The 22,545-nt window shown below is 35.2% G+C and overlaps 1 protein-coding gene across 4 annotated transcripts in view; it reads left to right on the top strand.

The window, feature by feature from the left end:
• COL11A1 (collagen type XI alpha 1 chain) overlaps nt 1–22,545 on the top strand; it is a 172,597-nt gene that overhangs the window by 102,303 nt on the left and 47,749 nt on the right. For all 4 annotated transcript variants that reach the window (XM_068952233.1, XM_068952231.1, XM_068952234.1 and 1 more), the window contains 7 exons: nt 1,929–1,982; nt 3,806–3,859; nt 7,946–7,999; nt 8,915–9,022; nt 9,804–9,893; nt 10,167–10,220; nt 20,516–20,623. In XM_068952233.1, coding sequence (XP_068808334.1) covers nt 1,929–1,982; nt 3,806–3,859; nt 7,946–7,999; nt 8,915–9,022; nt 9,804–9,893; nt 10,167–10,220; nt 20,516–20,623 — 522 coding nt within the window. The remainder of the gene's footprint in view (nt 1–1,928; nt 1,983–3,805; nt 3,860–7,945; nt 8,000–8,914; nt 9,023–9,803; nt 9,894–10,166; nt 10,221–20,515; nt 20,624–22,545) is intronic.

Genomic DNA, 22,545 nt, shown 5'->3' on the forward strand with positions numbered 1-22,545 from the left:
CTGTTAAAATGAAATTTAATAACAAAACAGAAAATGTAAATTTAGTAACATGCTGTTAGTATTCTAGAGCTTTTTCTCACATAATCCATCAACCCAGTGCTTGAAATCTGTAAGCTATATTGTGATTAAAAAAAAATGCAAATCATCTTTCATTAAAAACCTTAAGATGTGAAGATCAAAGTACAACAGGGATTTATGAGAAAGAAAGTGCCTCTAACAGAAAAACTCTGGGTTCTGCTCTTATAACCCAGCTCCTGAGAAGAACCAATTTCTTTCATATATTTTGTGAAATCACTTTTAATAGTTCTCCTCTATAAAACTCCTCCAACTTTTTGTTGAAGGTTTATGCTTTGTAGTATATCCAGAAACAAATGAGGAAAGGTCATTGGCTCACAGAAACAGCAGAATCGAGAAAAGTAGTATATGGAGTGTATTTGAGTGTTGTGGTGGTTTCAGAAATAACCTAGAAATAGCAAATGCTTTAAACCTTTTTGGGGAGAGAAAATAAATATGATAGTTTAGAAAGATCACAGAAAGACTTGCCCCTTTGCTTAGCACTTCTTAGTTGACTCAGTTTTAATAATACAGTATAATCAAGGCATACCCTGGAATCAGATTCTTGGAAGGACAAATTATCCCAGGCTGGAAACAAAGAATCCTCTCCCTCAGCTCTGGGCACACACTGCGTGGCCTGCTGCAAGAGGCAGCCGCACTCTGGCAGTGAGCCAGGGCTCTAGTAAATGAGGCTTTTGGACCTAAGACAGTCGGTGCTTTCTCAGAGGAGCAAAACGGTGGCATAACTTGGGAGATGTGGCCTCCCACTTCAGGTCTTTGCATTAAACTTCAAACCACCATTTCTGACATATTTTGACAGCTGATGTCTTAGTAAAACCACACATCATATACCAACTACAGCAGGATAAGTCTTGTACTGTATGACTAGGGTACGTGGCTCTGTTGTGGGGCCATGTAGAATAAAGTAAGGTTTCTCAGGTTGCCACTCTTTGGCTTAACACACTAAAAACTAAACAGGAAAAATTCTTTTAATAACTTGACACTGAGTTCTGTTCATCGCATCAGCAACAAATTTTGACAGTTGGCCTTCCATTTTTTTTAATGAGAACCTCAGAAAAGAGTATGTGAAGCTTGTACTTTGTGTAAATATATATGTACACGTATAAATATATAGGTACACGTGTGTGTGTGTGTATATATATATATATACACACACACACACACATGTACATATACATACACAATATACTAACTCACATGATCATCTCTAAATAGTTTTCTAAAAACGTGCTGCCTGAAAATTTTATCTCTCTGCATGTATGTACACACATATGTGTAACAATATAAATAACATTTTCATGCATCAAAATTTTTTTTCAGGTATCCAAACTATTTTTCACAAAAGCAAGAATATGGTTCTTAGTTCCTGTTAACTCTGGAAAGCTTTTTGTATTTGGAAGTAGTCTGTACTGTTGTCAAAATGGCTTGAAATATTATCAAAGTGTAAGAACTGCCAAAGATGAGTGTTGGATTCAAAGTTAACAAAGACCAACAGGCTATGAACGAATTCGCAACCTTTATGCAATGTTCAAAAAAATTTTCTTATTCACAGCTTACTCCTACTTTATTGTGCACAGTTTCAGGGTTTAAACACAGAAATACTCAATACAAGTAGTTTTTCTTTTTTCTTACTACATTCCTATACAGGCAATACTATCTTCAGGAAAATCACCCAACCTCTCTGTATTTGAATTGTTGCTGCTGATATTTATGGCAATGTAAAGTAGGCTTTATATGTATAACCAGATATTTATCTACAGAGTTCATGTATTTTACTACTGAAGCAAACTTTTCAGTCCAATAACATAGTGGCTAGAATAAAACTTTACCTTTTTGGTTGCCTTTAATACTAGGGACCACAAGGGCCTCAGGGACCTGTTGGATTCCCTGGACCAAAAGGACCTCCAGTAAGTATCTTTCTAAATAAATATGTGCAATACAAGAATGTTATTTTTCATACAGTCTTTCTGAAGTTAGTATTTGAAGGTTTATTTAAGGGTTGTTTTGTGTATATATTACAAATAGGCAAACTTCCTCCAAGACTATGACAAGAACTCGCTCAGATATTCAAAATAGTGGCTGAGCCCATCCAACTGGTGCAGCTCATATGACATTCAACATCATATACTGAACTGGAAATGCTCTAGTACATTGGTGCCAAAGATCAGGTGACAGACCGAGTTTAAGCAAGATACTATACCCTCTGTCTAGTGTACATTTCCTTTAAACAGTTGATTCTTTAAAAAAGATGCAGAAGGAGATATTCATTAGTAATAGAACTGCATAGTAGAAGTAGCACATTTGAGGTTTCCATAGAAAAGTATACTGCCTTTTATGTTAAATACATTTATATTGGGACAGATGATGAAATATACAATATTTATTTATCCTTTGAATTAAAAAAAAATTGTAAATGTGGATATGTATCATGTACATTCTCCCATGCCATACATATGTAATTGAAAAATGAAGGTTCAAAATTTTTTTTTTTAAAGAGAACTGTGCTTATTTGGAGACTATTGCAACTTGCTGTCAGTTGTTGCCAAATCCTTCTTAGTTCATAAATGTATTTATATAAAAAGAACTTTGGCTGGGTAGGTCTGTTGTACTAATTAATTCAAGACTTTCGCAGTTCTAGATCCACCTTTGAGCTTTATTTGAAGAAAGGCAGAAAACAGTCCTCCCAAAATTCATGATTTTGTACAAGAAAACCAGACACCACACTAATACAAATTGAAGAAAAGTTATTTATATTGTATTCCATAACTAGATCTTCAAAACTCCTTCTGAGCACATATATTGAGGATGCTAATTCTGTTATTTTCTGTTCTTCAATTTGGAGTAAGTTGTACAGAGCAGACAAGCAAAATCTCTAGAAGAATTATGACATCAAAAGAAATTGATGTTTTGTGATGACCCTGCTAGAAAGAATCCTATTGGAATTACTGAGCTAGGAGTCCTAAGGTCATTTTTATCTACTTCCAGTGAAAGTCTAGTGCAAATTCAGAGTTCACATCTTTCAGCAGCTTAAAAATACAATATAATATATGCACAATGGTTAGTGGAAGGGGCACCAGGAGGGAAATAAGATATAAGTAGTAGTAAGATGTAGAAAAAGAAATTAGAACAAAACTTCTATATTAATGACCTTACATGGAGCTTCACTTTAGTAGGAAACAGAAACATGCTCTGTACTATTGTTATTGGTTTGACATTTTACCTTACCAAACCTCTTTTTTAGTGAACTGCCTCAGAGCATGTACAATACTCAGTGTGCATATAATTCCCATGAGCTTCAATGTGCTATGTTTATTGAGACTGTGATTTTTTCACCCAGGTATTTGGTTTTTTATTTCCAGCACCAAAAACTGCACCTTCACAAATACTCCCCTAATGCTTAATTTTGCATTAACTGACTCATCAAGCAAGGAAAAATGAAGGGGAAATGGAGGATAGGAAATTTACAGAAATTACAGAAATCCATTTTGGATGTGCATGCATACTGCAACCCAACAGTCACTCTCCAGACCATTGTTAATGCACGTCAGTGAGGAAACAAAGAAAACAAAATGTTAAAATCATATGTAGCTGGTATCAGAGCAGTTAAGCTGTACTGAAGACTGACCTGAAAAAATGAAGAGATTAGAGATTCTTATCACTAATAGCACACTTTTTTTCAGAATCAAAGATGGCTGAGAAATACATTGATTTATGTATTTTCTGATTTCAGGGGCCACCTGGAAAAGATGGGTTGCCTGGGCACCCAGGACAGCGGGGTGAAACTGTAAGTAAATGAACTCTACTGTGCTAGTGTTGTAAACCTGCTAAGGTCATGAACATGTGACCAAAGCTAAAGAAATAGAGACAACTTAATTGGAAAAGGGGAGAGGCTGGGACTGCGAGATAATATGACTGTAGCTTTCGTACGGCTTAGTTAGTCATGGGAAGGCTTTATTTTGTTTCAGTGCTATAAGCGTGAGATTATTCTTGACTATGCCCTGTTAGTAAAGCCACGGTGAGCTTAAGTAGGCAATAGAAGTAAGAAAACTCAATACTCAGGTTTCAGCTTTAGTAAAGATTTTTCAGGCAATTACTATATGGTTCTTTTCTCACTGAATGCCATGTAACATGGCTTAATAAAAAGTGCTAGTAATGCTAAGCTGATAGGAAACTTAAAACCAACACCTCGAGAAAGTATGATCAGGAGTAATTCCATCAGCTAAAACAAAGTTAAATTTTGAGACTGTATAATCCTCCTAAAATCACAATGAATAAACTCTAGCAGCATAATGAAAAAAGGTTAACATGTAACATTTTTAGTGCAATTATTTTTTTAAAAAACTACTTGTGTAGTGCCAAACCTTATTAATATTTCATTGAAATCAAATAAAATTCTTGCTTAGTTCTTCAGAACTAGAGAAAGCCACAGATGAATTTAGAGAGAAATGTTGTCAGCATGTAGACTATGTTTTGCGTTCCAACTTGACTAGAAATCTATCTGTAAGATACTGCTGAGGTAACGGATATGCTGGAAAATTGTGCAAGGCTCCTTTCAGATTCATTAAGGAAAGAGTTGAGATGCAGCTGAGGTAGACCTCCTTCTGCTGATTGCTTGGAAGCAGGAGCACAGAGCTTGGAGTGACCCGTCATTCTGAAAAACTACTATCCTCTGCTAGCATTGTAGCATAGTAATGCCATTGTTTTGCTTTTGTGTGTGTGAGAGAAACATTATTGTTTACTACTTTATTCTTTCTCAAAGACTTCAAACCCACAAATTGGCATGCAATTTTTCTTATAGGCAAGTCATTTGATTGAACCAGAATTAACATTAGGTTGGATTGTAGTTACATAAAATAGTCCAAATTGTGTTTTGCTTACCAAAATGAATTTAAAAACTGAAAATGCTTACAGATTTGTTGATAAAATATTCTTTTGGTTGAGGACATTTTATTTGCAAATAGCAAGTAAAAAAATATACTATATTTATCAAAATGAAAAGATTTTGAAGAAAAAATGAGATATTCTATAGCAGGGGTGTAACTGCAATGGCTAACTGATTTAATTGCATGAATAACAGAATAAACATACTCTTTTTATTAGAAGATATTTGTCTGTTGGAAATTAAAGTTATAGTCAGCGTCTGCTGATGAATAATGAATTTTATTTTCAGATAGCCATTTTGGGGATTATTAGCAGTGATGCAAAGTCTAGTCTTATGCACCATGAGAACCAATCTAAACCATTGTTTAGGGTGCAGAAAGCTACAACTGTTTTGTAGTTTGATAGGAAGAATCACGGTTACTATTTTCTCTTTATTCTTATTTGTGTCTTGATTTCATTCATGACTAGAAATGAGAGATGCAAAATACAATAAAACAGTGGACTATTCCACTGTGTTTGGAGCAGGTTCCTCTGGGTTTAATCACTGTTATGGTACTATAATTTTAGATCTTCTTTGGGTTTAGTAGGGTTGCATGATATAAAACTTGAATAACTCAGAAGTAAATACAGCTCTTCATTAGCATTGTTTTGTGCCCTAGGTACCTGGGCTAGACTTACTTTAAAAGTATTTCCCCGCACACACACAGTTGTTCATATATGCATTTTTGTAGAAAAACAGACTTTTTAAAAAGAAAAGTAGATTTTTTCACTTTTTCCATGAACTTTTCTATTCCATATTAAAAAAAGTATAAATCAAAAGACTTTCCATGAGCTCATTGATAAATCAGAGTCTTAGATTTCTGCTTCTTGTTTAGATGTTTAGGTATATTTCCCATTAAAGTTCAATGGTGCATGTGGACATAATAGCGACTAGAGTATTAGACTGAGATATGTTCAGTCTTAACAAGTTAGAGAGCCAGATTCTCGGATTGCACTCCACAGTTTGTCTAAGGAACAATAGCATGTGTTGAGAGCTGCTGAGGTAAATTTTAGAGGAGAAAAAGGTACAGCATTTTCCTCCAGGAAGCCATATTCAACTTTGAAGAACTGCCAATGTTTGCTAAAATTCTAGAAATAGGAACAATAGTATCATGATAAATAATTTGGAATATAAGTGCAGGAATAAAGTAGATACTGAAAACCAGAATACAACTATTATTTCCCCTTAGAAATGATTATCACTTTCAGTGATGTCATCCATAGATTGGCAGGAGGCATCAACTGAGGAGACAGCTAGATTATCTGATATTATGCAAGAATTACAAAACAGAAATATAATAGCTATTCCATACATTAGAATTAATCAAGGACCTTGTTATTTCTTACTGCAATAAACTCAGTTTTAATACATAATTTTTCACAGGAAATATTGAAAAAATGGAGAGTATTAGGTCCTTACATACACATGCGTGATAGACTAGGGTAAATTTTTTAATACTACGTATTTTAGAAGAACTCACAGGATGTCCAGGTCATCTTGAATATTAGCTGATGCAATATCCTTTGTTTATTACTTCTTTTATAAACCTGAATCTGTAGGAATAGATAAGCTAGTGCCAAAAAAAAAAAATGCAGAGTAGTAAAGCCACCATTAACATCAAGAGTTATTGAATATACTGGAAAACATCAATGTGTTCTGCAAGCCTGGGAATAGTAGGTCTTCTCAAGATGCTTTCAGGAAATGAGTTATATTGACCATTTTGTTTTCTTTCCTTACAGTAGACTTCAGAAGTAGTTTTGGCTGAATAAGGGAATGGATACATGAATGATTCTACTTGTAGCAGTTCTAATTTTTAGCCTGGAGAGCAAAGGGGTTCTTTTGTCTTGTTCTTAATGTGGATCATTTCAGAGATCTGAGAGAGAGTGACTAAACAGTTATGGGCAAAACTGACCCGTTATAACATCTGGCTGGCTTCAAGACGGGAATCAGATTGAGGAAGGTAAAGAAGCTTAAACCAGATCTGATGGAACAGGGTTAATTTCAGTGAGATTGTGTCCTGAGGAATACTGAATAGGGCCCAGCATCTGTAACAAATATGGGCCAGATGAAACCTTTGTCTTTACACAGGTAAGCAGAGGAGGAGGCCAGTATGGACTGTTAAGCATGAGGTAGTTTGTGGGACCCTGGATGTGATATAGCAGTGAATGCACTCTCCTAACTTTATGCAGCAACACACTTCTAATGTGTTTGAAAGACAATTTATCATGTTTCGAAGATAAAACCAGTGCTACTATAACGTGAGGCTGTCATTCAGCTTATTAACGAGTTCTGGGCAGAAGTCTGGGGACCCAGATTAGAATATGCAAAATCTATAAAATTTGTCAGTGCTCTGGAAAACCATCCCAAAAACATTTCTGTCTAGTCTCTGCTTCTCATTTTTTGTTATCATCTCAATTTCTTATTAGCATCTTAATTCTCTTTTTTTGGTACTCATGCTTCCCTTTTTACCATCTCTGTATAATATTCATATTTTCGGAATCTCTGTTTCCTTCCATCTTCTTTCTTTCTAATCTCTTCTTAATATTTAGTGCCTCTCCAACTTAATCTGCCATCTGTGTGTTTCTTTAAAAAAATTGTCTGTTTGGCTTTATGATTCATAATATATATATGTAAAATGTATTTTCAGCTGTCTTTTAGCTACATCACTTATACATTCAAACTCACCTAATCAAGTTCACCTAGAGAGATCTGTAAAACCGCCTGGAATTTTTACTGTGGTACCATCTCAGACTGACTGGAACTGATAGAGCTAAGAAAGATTAATCAGTGTTTCACTTTTAAGCATATACAAGAAAAAAGTATATTGCAATTCCTGGAGAGAAGGAACCTGTAACATGGAATTTCCCTTTCTCCGTTTCAGCACAGATACCGGTTTTGCACTTCTGTATCTTGTCCTGGGTAACGTAGTATATTATGGTTGTTTCTCAGGGCTTCCAAGGAAAAACGGGTCCTCCTGGTCCTGGTGGTGTTGTTGGCCCTCAGGTACATTATTCAGTTTCCTACCTAACTTTATAGTACTAATGTTTAATGTTTATGTTATCACTACTGTATAAGGCAGTTGTTTTACACTGCATTAGAAAGATGATATTGATGGATATATTAACTTTGGTAGCATCAATATATGTATAATAGTTTTAGAAAGACGTACTTAGATTCCACAAAATATGCAGACATTGGGGTTACCGTTCCACTTTTTTGTCATCTCTTCTTCATGTGATCATAAAGTTGATAGTTTGCAGAAGTCAAGATTGCAGAATGAGATCTCTAATATGAAATAGTTTAGAAAGAACAGTATATCTGGGGCTTTTTTGTCAGAGGCTAAACTTTGGTCATTTTTAGGTTGTGGAGAGATTCACTATCAAAATTTAATTTGATCTGGTCTTACTTATTTGCAGTAAAATCAATGGATTAGGTATTTGAATTCTGTAGGCTTTTTTAGGTGATTCCAACAGTGAAAATGTTCTGCCAGTGAATCTAAAGAGCTATCTTTCAGCTCTCCTACCTTCCAATTCATATTATTCAGAAAAACAACAGTGTTTCAAGACAGACACAGGCTTGTCCAGTGTCCTTTTTGTAACGGCTTCTCATATGTGCATAAGCATTGTTTTTTAAACCTTCCTTGCTTAAGGAGCAAGGTCAGGATTTCACTCTGTGGAAGCTGTACAGACGTGTCTGCAGGCAGAATGCAATGCAAGATTTATTTTATGGGACAAAGATATTTTGTAAGTCAGCTTTGCCTTGAGGGGAAGGTGAAGAATGTATGCTAACGAATGAACATATTGTTCTGTAACAGACACTCAGAACAGCTGGATATTAAGATTCCTCCTTCTTCCCCCTTCCCCCCGCAAAAGACGTTAAATACCTCAAGATGATGGAGGCCTTTACTTTTGTGCTTAGGGTCCTACTGGTGAAACTGGCCCAATTGGGGAAAGAGGTCATCCAGGTCCTCCTGGTCCACCGGGGGAACAAGGCCTCCCAGGTGCTGCAGGAAAAGAAGGTGCTAAGGTATGATGTGGCTTCAGGGAAGAAATTGGAAGGGGCAGATAATATGAGGACATTTCTAGTAATCCTAGAACATATAGAATAAAATCAGAATATATCAAATAAAATTGTGATTGACACATTTCACCCAGTAAAATTTCAAAGCCTGGAAGATTCCTATTTCAGAGCTGCTTCTGCTCTCTTTGAAACAATAAGAATTCTCTTGAACAAATAATTAGCATTTTTGTAATTAAAAAAAAAAAGCAGTATACATATATCACACTTTTACTGTGGGAATAGATGTGAATATGTCATTACTATGTAAGAGGAAAATTGTACACGGGAATTTAAAAAACATATGTATTACTGGCTACACGGTACAATTTCGCTGATGAAATTTATGTCCTGGCCTACTTTTTGGCCACTGTTGGGACAAAAGAAGAAAAAAAATTGTTTATGTAATTACTGTGTAATTTTATTCAATCATTCATTTTAAATGGACATTCTAATCTTCTTTATGAATGTATCATTCAAAAAATGTTATGGTTTGCTGTTTTTCACTATTTCATGCTATATCTAATACCGTATTTTGTCAAAGCTTATTATAAATTTAAACATATTGATAAACTAGAGTAGTGAACGTCATAAAAGAACTAGTGAGCTCTTTTATGAGAACTAGGCAGGGGCATAATCTTTTTCTGTCATTAATAAAACAGGGTCTGCTATTTCATTTTCACCACTTATTTAATGGCTAACATTAGCATTTCTTAAATTTTGTTTAATCAACTTGTAATATGTTTCAAAGGGTGACCCGGGCCCTCAAGGTATTCCTGGGAAAGATGGACCAGCTGGTCTTCGAGGTTTCCCTGGAGAAAGAGGCCTTCCAGGAGCTCAGGTATGATATAAGCACTGGAGCAGCTGATACAATGTTTATAAAGAGTACAGGAGAATTATTTCATGAAACCTTCTACTGCACTTAAAAATGAATACAATAAGAGAATACAAATCAAGTACCAACAGTATTAAATATCATTGGCTATAGAGCCAAGAAGGAATTTATTCAGTTGCATGTCCTAGGATTTTTACGTTCTTCCTGTTACATACGTTGCAAAAATAACCCTTGAATTTTCCAGTCTAAGAAATAGGCTTTTTTTTTCTGTTTTTTCAGGGTCCAGCTGGTCTGAAAGGAGGGGAAGGCCCACAAGGCCCGCCTGGCCCAGTTGTGAGTAAACATCCTAATTTTATGGTCATATAAATAGTATTACATAGTAACCATTTTTATTCTTTACATGCTGTAATATGTTGATCAAGGTCTGTAAAACAGCAGGAAAATGTATGTCATTCAAAGTGATCAATAATTTTTTCCACTAATTGCCCATATTAATGAGCCTATCATGTAGAGAATGTGAAGGTTATGCATATCTGAAGCTTGCTGCTATCAGTACATATAAAATTGACTTGTTGCTCAATTCTTGCCACTTACGGAAGTTACTGTTGAAACAAAAGAGATTTTTGGTAGTGGAAAATCAACAGACAGTGGATATTGGACTCATGCTATGTTCCCTTTGTACAACTGCAGTTCACTCATATGGCTGACCCAACTAATGGCAAATTTATTGCTGGTGTTCTGCATAGCCTAAGCTAGCTTTTAAAAATGTTATGTGATTACTTTTTAAACTTTTTTCTTGCATCTAATCTTTTAAACCGTGTATCTGGGTAGATGTAAATTTTGATTCATTTTAACTTATTATGAAGCAGATTCTTTTTGCTTAAATTGTGATACCAGAAGGTTTTACGTATAAAGAAAAAAAAAAATGCAAATATTCCGTGCATCTTCTATAATTTCCATATAGTTGGAAAATGTCACACAGTCTATTCCACTCCACAGCTATTATAAATTTTTTTATTTATTTACAATCTGCCACAAAAAATGCTGGAAAACAGTCCTCACAGAATCTATTGTGATTTTTCACCCCAAGTCTGGAGAACTCAACAGACTTAAAGAGAGGAACACATCCTAATCCTACTTTAATGTGCTTTAAAACTGGTATAGTGAATGATGTAGCAGCAGGCATACAATACGATTATTTTTGCCATATTAGCTTCACTATAAAACTGTTTTTCAATGAAAATTTATATATATAGGAAAGGGGAAAAATTGTACAGCAACCTTAAGGACTTTAAGAAAGTAGAATGAGCATCATAAAAAAAGACTCTTATTTCAGAAGAAAATAATATGCAGTTCCAGATTTCTCATTGAAACCCATGAGACTATAGATCATGGAAGAACAGCAGAGTGGCCCATAAACAATACCATGTTATGAATGTGTAAAGAGATGATGCGTTATACAATTACTCAAGAATTGTGAAAAATATCATTACTGAAAACCACCCATTGCTTTGAAGGCTTTATCTTCACTGTACTTCTTGTACGTGCTTAAAAACAGGCCCAATGAAACTGTTATGAATGGGGTTTGCCTGGCTAATTACAACTGTGTAAGATCAATTTGCAAAGCTATGTCTGGGTATGTACTCCAAAAAAACTATTTGTCATGCAGTAATGTTTTTACCCAAGATTTTAGTGTTAAAATATGCTTAAAAGTATGCTTGCCAAGTTTTTGTGTTGTTTTTCCTTTACAATTAAGATAGAGAAAAAAAGCAATGACATGTACTTATTCTTCAAAAAGAATAAGTTATTCTCTCTTGACTAATGTGGGTGGATTTTTTCTAGATGATGCTAGGGTCAACAGTTATTTATATTTAGATTTTGTTTCATGTTTGGACTTTTTGCTATTTATACCTCTCCTGCCTCTTTCACTTTAGCCTCTGGTAATTATCAGTTGAAAGATATTTTAAATAGGATATCAGCTTAAAGTAGCCTACTCTTTGTTACAATTTTTATGCAAAGGAAGTTCTACAAGGATGCACTAAGATTCAGAACATGGTATGCTTATTTCCAAATGTGAAGTGTGCAGATTTTGACAACCATCTAGTCAACTCAGTTCTCTCTTTCATTCAGTGCTATTGAAGTGAGGGAAAAAAGCAGCACAGCTATTTCTGTTAAGAAATAGCAGAAAAGTAATAGAGAAGCTGAAATTCTATATATTTCAACAATAAAGCTCTCCTATAACCCTACAATTCATATTGAGATTAGAATGCATTGAACAAGGGGAAGAAAAATAATACAAAAGTTTTTGCTTTTGGATTATTTCTATATGATTGGAAAAGATCTGCTGTAGCATATTTTTAAGCTTTAATTCTTGATTTCTTAATACTTCGTACTTAAATTCTTAAAATTAATTCTTGAATTCATGATACTTTTAAGCTTTCCTTCTTTAAATCAAAACTTGCATTTTAGATATACAGTTCTTCTTAACACAATACAGTACATGCACATTCTCAAAAGGCACTGAAACAAAGTAAAGTTCCTGAGCTTTCTGGCTCTTTTACCTTATTCCTATTCTCTACACTGACAGCTGTAATTCATAACCACTAATACATTCCACTTAAAAATACCATCAAAATTACTAAAAGAAAAATAAATCAAATCCAATATAAAATTCAAAACACAAATAGATAGCAAAAAACTTGTAACCTGAATATTTCCACACAATTACTACTCATGAACTGGTATTTCCCTTGCTTATTAATTACTTGCAATATAAAATGTCTATTTCTGATCTGCGAGGACCACAATTAAACCACAGCAGCTCACTCTTTTCAAAGTTGTTCACAGCAGACTGTGAGCATCAAGTGGTCCTAAAATATCTTCCAGTCTATTTTTAGCTAATGGAGGGTACATGTAGTAATGAGAAGTGTAATTATAGTGTTTTCATTTGGCATTTATAATAAGAATAGTATTAATGCCACTGGATGATTTTCCTCCAATTCTCTGCCAATACCAATTGCTCCTAACTAGCACATATACTCAATCATAAGCTTTATTTGGCTAGTGCCTACATCTGCAAGCACACCAAGCAAATGACTATTCCAATAGCGTACATGCCAATTACTGTGCTTAGAGGGATTTCAACAAAAGAAAGAGATGCATGAATATGCTCCAGACCAAGGTCTTTTTCATTTTTTTAACAGTTGTCTTTTATCTGCTATCTTCTGTTTGTGTTGTTCCCTTCTCATTCTACATACTACTGCATAGAATGCTGAATGCTGATGAGAGAAAGCTCTTTGGAATGTCAGGCAGTCCTTTTTCGTTAGCTCATTTATGGATAGGATACCCAAATAGGACTCTGAATAAGCCAGCTATAGGCTGCCCAATTAGCAGCTTTGCCAGAATTAGAGCTATCTTCCTCTATGTGATAACATTATTCAGTCATGGTGATGTTCACTTGTTGAGCATTTTGTTAACCATCAGTAAAAAGTGTTGTTACTATTACATAATGCATACAAGGCCTGTAAATTACATATCTCTTCACAGAAAGTGAGATGAAAACAAGGTCGCTAATGAGCTTATAATCTGTGTTAGAGAAATACAAGACAAAAACATCAATTCTCTAGAAAAGTTTAAAAAAGACTCACTCACAAAAAGAAGATTCGAGGATGTGAGTACCACAGAGAGATCACAGGTTGGGAGAGAGTTTAGTAACATAAGGGGATTGTTTCATAGTGAAGCAGCAAAGTGATAAAAAAGATAATAAGGACAGAGAGAGTAAAAGAGAACTTTAGGAAGAGAACGTAGAACTACGGTTCATACTTCTGAAGATCAGAAGAGACTATTATTATCTCATCTGTTCTGCATAGCTTTTCTATTTTTATTAGTCAAGGTATTGAAAAAATCGGTATAAGAAAATGAATCTCTTTAGTTACAACTTTCTCAGATTTCCTACAAAAATAGCAAAAGCTGAGACACAAGCAAGAATTTAGAAATTCAGCACATATATATCCTGGCAGCAGTTCTACTTCTGCTGCACTGATCCCTGCATCACATGATCTTTCACAGCATTTTTGTAGCTAGTTTTAAAAATTAGGCAAGTATTTGAAAGTTTTCACAAAGAAGAACAGACTTAAGGACCTGCCGAAAATGCTTTTCTGAGGTGTGATTATAATTTAATGTGTTCTTCTTTGACCTGAGTCTACACAGACTTTCTCACAGAGAAATAAGAGGATCCTTGATAACAGAATGTGTACTTCCTGTTTATGACTCATGTGAAATGTAAGTGTGACGATGAAAATGCATGCAAAAATACACATGAAAGGTTGGCTGAGTAAAAAGAGCCAGCAGAAATCGCCGCCACTGTTAGTGTCTGCTCTCAGATGTAAGATCTATGAGTTACTTGGATTTTTTTCCCTTCTCTTCTTGCATCCTACTGAAGAGTTGACCTAAAATTGTTTAGCTTATGAGATCTGACAGGATCAGAGACCATGGTGATATGGCTGTAGGCAAGTGATTTTTTCTTGTTGAGTACACTGAGGTTTTAGGAAGTTTAAAAAAAAAAAAAAAACAGGAATAGGACTCAAACTAGGCATCCACACAGACTTTCAAAAAAAACCACCTGGAACGATAAAATCATCTATAATTCCTGCACAAATACCATTTGAACAGTCTTGTAGAATTAGATCTTACTGAAATAATTTGCAAAAAGGTTTGGAGCATTCTGCACTTGCAGCAACCATTCAGCACTCTGTTCTGCAACAGTTATCTAGAGGGAAAAGCACATTATTATGGAAGTAGTACCAGTTACACCAGTGGGGTCAGTCCAAGAAAAGTATGCCATGAATAAGAGTAAGAAACTGTGCCCTCATAGGCTAAAGCACCTTTAAATTCCAATAGTCCAAGAGGTAGCTGACCTAAATCTTGCTTAAACATTTCCCGCAGGTAGCCAAACTCAATCTTGCTTAAATATGGGGTGCAAGTGCCTATTCAAAGCCTACGGCTACAATATCTATTACTTATCCATTCCATGATGTACCACACCAGTTCCAGTATATCAGTTGGAAAACTGAGATTACCAATAACTTTAAAGTGTTATAAACTACCTTATAGCTGTCAAGCTGAAAAGGTAGGGAAAGATATTATTACAACAAACAAGTCTTTAACAGTTCTCAATTGATGTGAAAGATCTAAATGATTTAGAAGGAGAGGACAGCTCTTTCTGCTTTTCAGTTTTCAGTAAGTCTATTCTCAAATCAATTTCTCATTTATAAATTCAGCCTGAATCTTATTTATCTTGCTTTAGGAGTGTTTTTAGTGAGGCATAGAATTAGCAAAACAGATGAGATTTTTATAAGGATCCTATTTTAATACTGGCAGCAAAAAGATTCAGAATGAGAAAGAGGTCATGAAAGTTACTTTTGTTATTTAAGTTATTTAAGGTCATGAAAGTTACCTTTTTCACTGTTCATCGTATTATTAGAGACAGCAGTGCAGTAATAGCAATTTAAATTTAAGAAGTGGAATTAACAATTTAATATTACTACTATATCCAAGCACTCTGCATCTCCCATTCAGCTCCAGAAAAGCAAATAGGTCCTCAGAAATTTGTAAGATAAGGGCCAGTGATTTAGATCCCAAAAGAAGGGTTAAGATGTCTAGCTTTAGGCTCTTCATGTTAAAAAGAAATTGTACCTCCATACGCTGAAAGCATATATTTTCACTGAGAGAACACAAAAAATGAAACATTCTCCTTGCATGCCGAGATTGGAAGGAAATCTACTGTACTCCATGTAGAATTACAAACCATTACAGAGCAGCCTTCTGACCATCACGGCCTTTACCAGTTAGAGTAGCATCCAAGGCCCTCTTGGAGAATAGCAGGGCCATTGTCTCCATGTGGATACCTGCTCTAAAGGCAGCTTCCCCCACTGCTCCTGGAGGAATGGACATGTTGTGCCTCCTTAGGTCAATTTTCCTGTGGAAGAGTAATCTTCCATCAGCTCTGTTACTTAGTAATCAGCAAGGGTGGCTCTGAGAAACTAGAATGAATTACTCGCAAACATACTATTTAGACCAGTTACAGGAATGACAGCTGAAGGCTGTGTCATTTAATTAACCTTGACAGTAGTCATAAAGGACGGCCACTAAAAGAGAGTTGGATCGTTGGGTCTCTTGTAAGGTGTTTTTGGTAATTAAATAGCAGGTTAGAACTAGCTGTTCTTCGTGCAGTGTCAAAAAAGATTGGATAGATGAAAGAAGGAGAGACTGGATTTTTTTTGCTAATTTTATCAGTTAAAAGAAAGAAATTAGAGCATGATGGTTGCTCAGCAGCATCACTACTGAAGGTTCACAGTGCGTCAGTGTGAGACAGATGTTCCTCTTTCCTATTGATATTGAGAAGATTTAGAGAGGATAATTCTGGTGAAGGATGATGTGCTTTTCTGGAAGGAAAACAGAAGTGGAGAGAAGACCTGAAGCACTTGGGAGCAGCAGACACAAAGTGAGATTTGCTCAGTTTGACTGTGACCTTATATGCAGCTCAGCCTAGCCCATTTTGTGAGGGTTTCAATATCTTTTAAACATTTATAAGAGGCCATATGACCACTCCTTTTAAAACATATTTCTTCCAGTTATTGTCTGTATTTCATATTTTAAAATCTTATATTATACTGTCATCTTATTTAAAAAAAAAGGAAAACTGAAACAGTTGCCTTCCACTAAGCAACATGGTGAGTACATAGCATGATATTACAGATGTTTTCCTGACATGATTTATTAGTGACACAAATAGGTGAAGAGAATAGACATTTTAAAAATTAAACTATTCAGTTATTTTTCATAGGACTATTTATGCTTCAGATTAAGTCCACTAAATTAAATTTTTTCTTCTTATTTCTAATGGAAGCATCAGAAAAGATCTATTAACCAATTAACCCAGTCATTGCTTCATATTAATTATGCCAATTTCTTAAAAGTTCTGAATTGTACCTAGATTTAATGAAAGCATAAATAATAAAGTTTTCAACAAAGAATAGACTCTTTTCAATAGACCTGTTCTATATTAAGCTATATCAAAGTCTATATAATACAGAGCCTTCAAGTTTTGAATCATTTAAATTTTCCATGATTTAACTTGGAAGATTATTTCCTTCCAGTAAAAGAGAACATATATTTAAAAATGGAAAATAGTAGTAATTAACTTCTGCAGCTGAGCAGATGTTTAAATCCTGTGGTTATAGATTACAATAAAGGTAATTTTAGCTTTGATAAAAAAAGATTTTAAACCAACAAAATACACAGTCTCTACCATTTTTGGTCCACACAAGCTATTCTCTCTATTTCAGACTTAAGTGCAATTCTGTTAGGGAAATAGTCCTTCGCATTAGACGTGTAAGAATAAGACTAGCGCATTGCTGGAATACAATGGAACAGAATACTCAGTTGCCTTTGTTCCCATGCTGCCCTATTTACTCTGAGAAGTGCCACGAGGAAATAACAAAGATGTACGTCTTGAATCCTCAGGAGGAATCAGGACTTGCAAAGCTGAAATTCCTGTTGGAGTTCTCAGCCCCTGCTGGTGCAAAAAAACCACAAAGAAGCTCCCTCATTTGCCAGTCCCTGCCTCTAGCCAAGGCAGCACATGCATCTGCCTCCCTGCACTTGCTGATTCTTGTGAAGAGATGGGAAGCAGCAGGTTAAACTGCAGTTAACCTCTTTATCAAGATATAGGAGGTTTTTCTCCTGTGCTTCTGCTACCATCACGAACCCATTGAACAAATGTTGGAAGAATGCTTGGCCAGAATCTGCCCACATGATCAAGGAGATATGAGGAATCTGAGTCTAAATGTTAAGGCAAACTCTTTTGCTCCCTGTCATTTTGTTGCTACGGTGCACCACCAACCAGGTGTCCATTTTTAGCTAAAGTTATAGAGAACTTTGGCTATAGATAACTCTTTGGAATTTAAAGCTTGCAGAAAGGTTTTAAAATCACTACTGCACGTTTTGGCTTTTGACTAAAGAATAAACAAATATGGATTGGCCCAAAGTTAACGTTTTGATTCTGAAATTCCATTTATTTGAGTAGAAGTTCTAATCTATACTGTGATGTATGCCCTAGTATGTTTTTAGAAAGGTTTGTCATTATCAGAACACCTCGTTTCCTTGTCTTTTCCTCCTCCATTGTCAATTAAATGTATATGCCGTCTGTGCTCATAGAAAGAGCAGCAAATAAGACAGGAAAAAATCAATCCAACCTAAGTACTCTATGTTTTTAGAGCAATGTAGATTTTTACATACATAGTCATTCTCCATTTAGCTCAATTCAGCACAAATCATACAGGCAGAGCTCAAACTGTGAAAGGCTGCGGTGCTTGGTTCTGTGCCACATATGCATATTTAAAAGAAACATTGGTTTCTTATGGAAGGGCCATAAATCCTGCACAACACCAACAGTGCATCCAGAGAAAGAACCAATAGGGAAGGCAGAAACTTCTAAGTTTTCACTTATGCATGCTTTGGTAGCCTCAGATACAAAAAAAATTCTTTAGACAGCTAAAGGAATACAATAATAAGAACCCTATGATTCATTCAGAAGGGAATGCATCTCAGTATTAGAGTAAAAATGATTCCTCTCTGCAACTGTTTGCTATAAAAATATGTTTTGGAAGCACCATTCCAGTGTTTTTTTCCCATATACAGCACCTGCCTTTCCTCTATCATTTCCAATATTAGATTTCTGATTCTTTCTGTCATTATCTAAAAATATGGGCACCCAAGGCTCCCCTTTATCACACATCAAACTGATCATTATACTTTAATAGAGTTTTACATGGGTGGATTGAAATGCAGAAAAATACTGATCAATGCAGCAATGTGCAGCATAATACCTCACCAAAAATTTCAGTTGTGGTGTGGGTTAGTTCTGTGTTTCTATATAGGGAGTATTTTTTCATCAAGATAGTATGTTACTGTATTATGGAAACACAAAGGAAAAAAATGTCTTGAAAACAGGCTCCTGTTATGAGGAACCCTTCTAAAGCATGAGTGAAAATACAGGAAAGGGTATTTGTGAAAAGAGTAAGTTCAAACTAGTATTGAATAAGTAACTGTTGAGTGTGAACTTCAGGTAACTTCTTTCAGCCTTTGTCTTCACTTGTGCAAATGCTGAACCTACCAAATGGAATCTCACTGAATAAGAACAGGCATCTTTTTTATTGTTAAAAGATACTTATAAAAGTTACATGTAGTTTGCTTCAGTATCTTCAGAAGTTGAGGCTTTAAAATAGGATAGTAAATTATTGGTATGATCCATTTTCTAACCTTTAAAAGTATTGCAAAGTTATAAAATCAATCCTTCACTTAAAGAAAAGTTTCAGAATAATACATGATTTTGAGGAGGGAATCAAAAAGACTTTGAACTGAATCTGTATTTTGTTAAATACAAGAGCAGTCAGGACTTTGACTTTTTCCTTTAAATTTAATGCATTTGCATTAGCAAAGACTAAGGAAGGATTTGCTCTTCACAGTTTGAATAATAGTTGTGAAACCAGTTTAATAGATGCCACTGTTATTAGACGTATTTAGAATTTCATTTAAAAAAAGAAAAAAAAGTAAAAAAAGAATCTTGCATCATAATGGAATGAAGTTGTACCTAAAGAGATCTTTTTGAATCATAAGTGGCTATCAAAAGAGCAAATTATTAGGAAAAAAGAAAAGTATAAATGTTTTGATTCTGAAGTAGGATTTTAGAGCGGGAAGTTCTAATGATGATCTTGACAGACAGCCATTTTACTGACATAGCTTGGCTTCAGTCAGTTGTTGATACAATTTTTTAAATGTCTCCTGTGTTAGTCACATTCTTCAGGACAGTAAAACAGTTCTTAGCATTTGTTTTTAATGTTGCTCCTGCCATTAGCAGTACAATTATCACTGGCACACTGGATACCATTTTTACTTTGATTTCTAACCTGGCCATCGCTGGTCTTGTTGCTAATACTGCACTCAGTACCACGTTCTCCAACTGTTAATCCCATTTTAGGAACATACCATGCCTTGGTCCAGTGTTGTCTTCAGAGTAATGTATCCCTGGAAATATTAATGCCAGGATATTTTCTGGAAGCTTTTCTCCATCAACTTTTATGATGCTACAGCCAACAATGCAAATATAGCAATACCTTGAGGAAAAATCACCTCTGACATCAGTTTTCTTAACTATTTTATAAGTCTTTCTTAAAGGTATGAAATCCCACGATCCTTGATTGGTAGTAGGTTAAATGAACCAACAGGGTATTTTCTACTGTTTAAACAGCCACAGCACGCTATAGAATGACTTCAAATGTTCTTGTCAATACACTGAAACCTTAAAGTGCACAGGAAAACTGTTTTGTGCTAACTGAACACCACTAAGAACTGTCATACAATTGCTTGCTTGTCTAAAATATTTTAAACTACAAATAAAGTTTAATCTGAAACAATGGAACAACACTAACAGAGGAAATTCAGCTTTGAGGGTATCCCTCCATATAGAAGGATGAATGAAAAATGAAGTGTTGACCTGTGTCATGAAAAACACCAACAGTTATCAGGGCTACGTCAGAATTCTCTTATAATTCTTCATTTTCTTCCAGGGTTCACCAGGGGAACGTGGAGCAGCAGGCACTGCTGGCCCAATTGGTCTACCTGGTCGTCCCGGACCGCAGGGTCCTCCAGGCCCTGCAGGGGAGAAGGGTGCTCCTGTAAGTAGTCACAGAGTCATAAAAGACTGTGAAAGTACAGAAGTTTCTATTTATTCCAGAATAGTACTTCTTCCCACTCCAGTATTTGTCTATTGAACTTGTCCTCAGAATACATGCACTGCTTCTTTTATATTTACAGTTAATTAAATAGTAAGTCATTTTCATATTCTCTAGTACCTAAGAAGGATTAAATGCATTATCATCACAGCAGTGAGTAAATATAATCAAAAATATTTTGTCAAAGCAGTCTTTCATTAAAGCTTTATACCCAGCCACTCTGCATTAGAGTACAAGCATGCTTGTCATCACATTCCATTATTAATATAATTTTCTGTGTGCATTCTCTTGTCTTAATGGTTTCCTTTCTGGAGAGATTTCTTTAATTTCTCTTTTTGTCTTTTTTTTAAGCTTTTGATGTATCATAATGCATCCTAATAATCGCATCCTGCTTATTTTCGTTTTGGAATCTGCTCATCAGATTTTCTTTTTCTAATGTTGTTTCTTTGGTATTAGCTGCATATATACTTTAATTTCCTTTTTCTCTTTCTTGAATATGTGGAGAGCATTTTTGACAATATGAAACAACAGATCACATTCGTACTTACAATGTAAAGATTCAGCTCTATATTTATATACAAAGGAGTTTTATAGAGCTTAAAGAAGAATTTCACATAATTTGAATGAAAGGCATGTTCAGTTTTGCAGACATTTGGGTAACATCATTCTTTTCAGTTTTCTTGAATCCAGCTTCTGGTGCCTCAAATTACGTTTTTCTAAAATCAAATCATGATATTGGACTCTACCCTTTAGACAACCAGGAAATCGTAAAGTCGTCATCAGCCAATTCAGGGTGAAAAACGAAAAAAAAGAAAACATTTGCCAGTAATTGTTAATAGCAAAGATATTTGTCACTTGAATTCCCCACAAAAACAGCATCATGTTGAGATCAGGTTTCAGCAAGTTTATGTCTGTATCCCCAGTGGTAATTTGCATCCACTCAGTGCTCCAAGTAAAGGACAAGATGCCTTTGATTTTTAAGATGGAATTAATTTAGCCATATCACCCAGTTGTCACAGAGGCGTGCCTCAGCTTTTATTTTGTTTTTACAGACTTGTATTACAGAGTGTGACCTCTATATTTGTTATGTTTTCTGATGATTCTAAATATTAGCAAAGCAATTGTCTGGAAGTTGTGTGAGATGGAAGTGTAGTAAGGAGCTTAGGAATCAAATTCACTGCTGCATCTAGCTTCTACTTGAATAGAGACCATGGAGCTGTCAGACAGCCAGATGAAGTGTGCTGATATTCTGCTCAGGCTCAGGTACAAGCTAGAACAGATTCAAAACCAACCAGATATCAAGGAGCCATCCACCAGCAAAAGTCCAATATAATGCACAACTCCATTCTTGCCTCTAGCATATCCATTTCTACACCCACTAAGTTATTTCCTTTGGGGACTGCAGCCAAGATAGTTAATGAACTATCCAATGAAATATACATCCATGGGAGATTCTATCACACCAGAAAGAATCTTTTTTTTTTTTCCCCTCTTCTGTGCCCATAAAGTATATAATAAAAATATTTTGAAGGAAGCAAAATGATTAACTGTTCTAGTACAGACATGAAAGACAATTACCGTTCATTGAAATGGATTCTGTGAGAAATAAATAATTGAAGATAGTGTCCAAATTCATCTCTCATATTAACTCTTTTAGAGTCACCGGGGCATGAAGTTCACTTATAATGACAACAAAATGTCAGAGCTTTTTGTTAGGGGAATGCAGTTCATCTTTCTTAGCCTATAGTTTCAGTATAGGCTGAAATGTCTTTCTTTTCCTATGATGAAATTTATCAGATGTTTGTGAACATTTTTGGGTGGTGTGGGATTACATCTATGTATTGATAATGTGAATCCCTGTGCTA

This window comes from Struthio camelus, chromosome 8 (genome assembly GCF_040807025.1).
Source record: "Struthio camelus isolate bStrCam1 chromosome 8, bStrCam1.hap1, whole genome shotgun sequence".
Taxonomy (NCBI): Eukaryota; Metazoa; Chordata; class Aves; order Struthioniformes; family Struthionidae; genus Struthio; species Struthio camelus.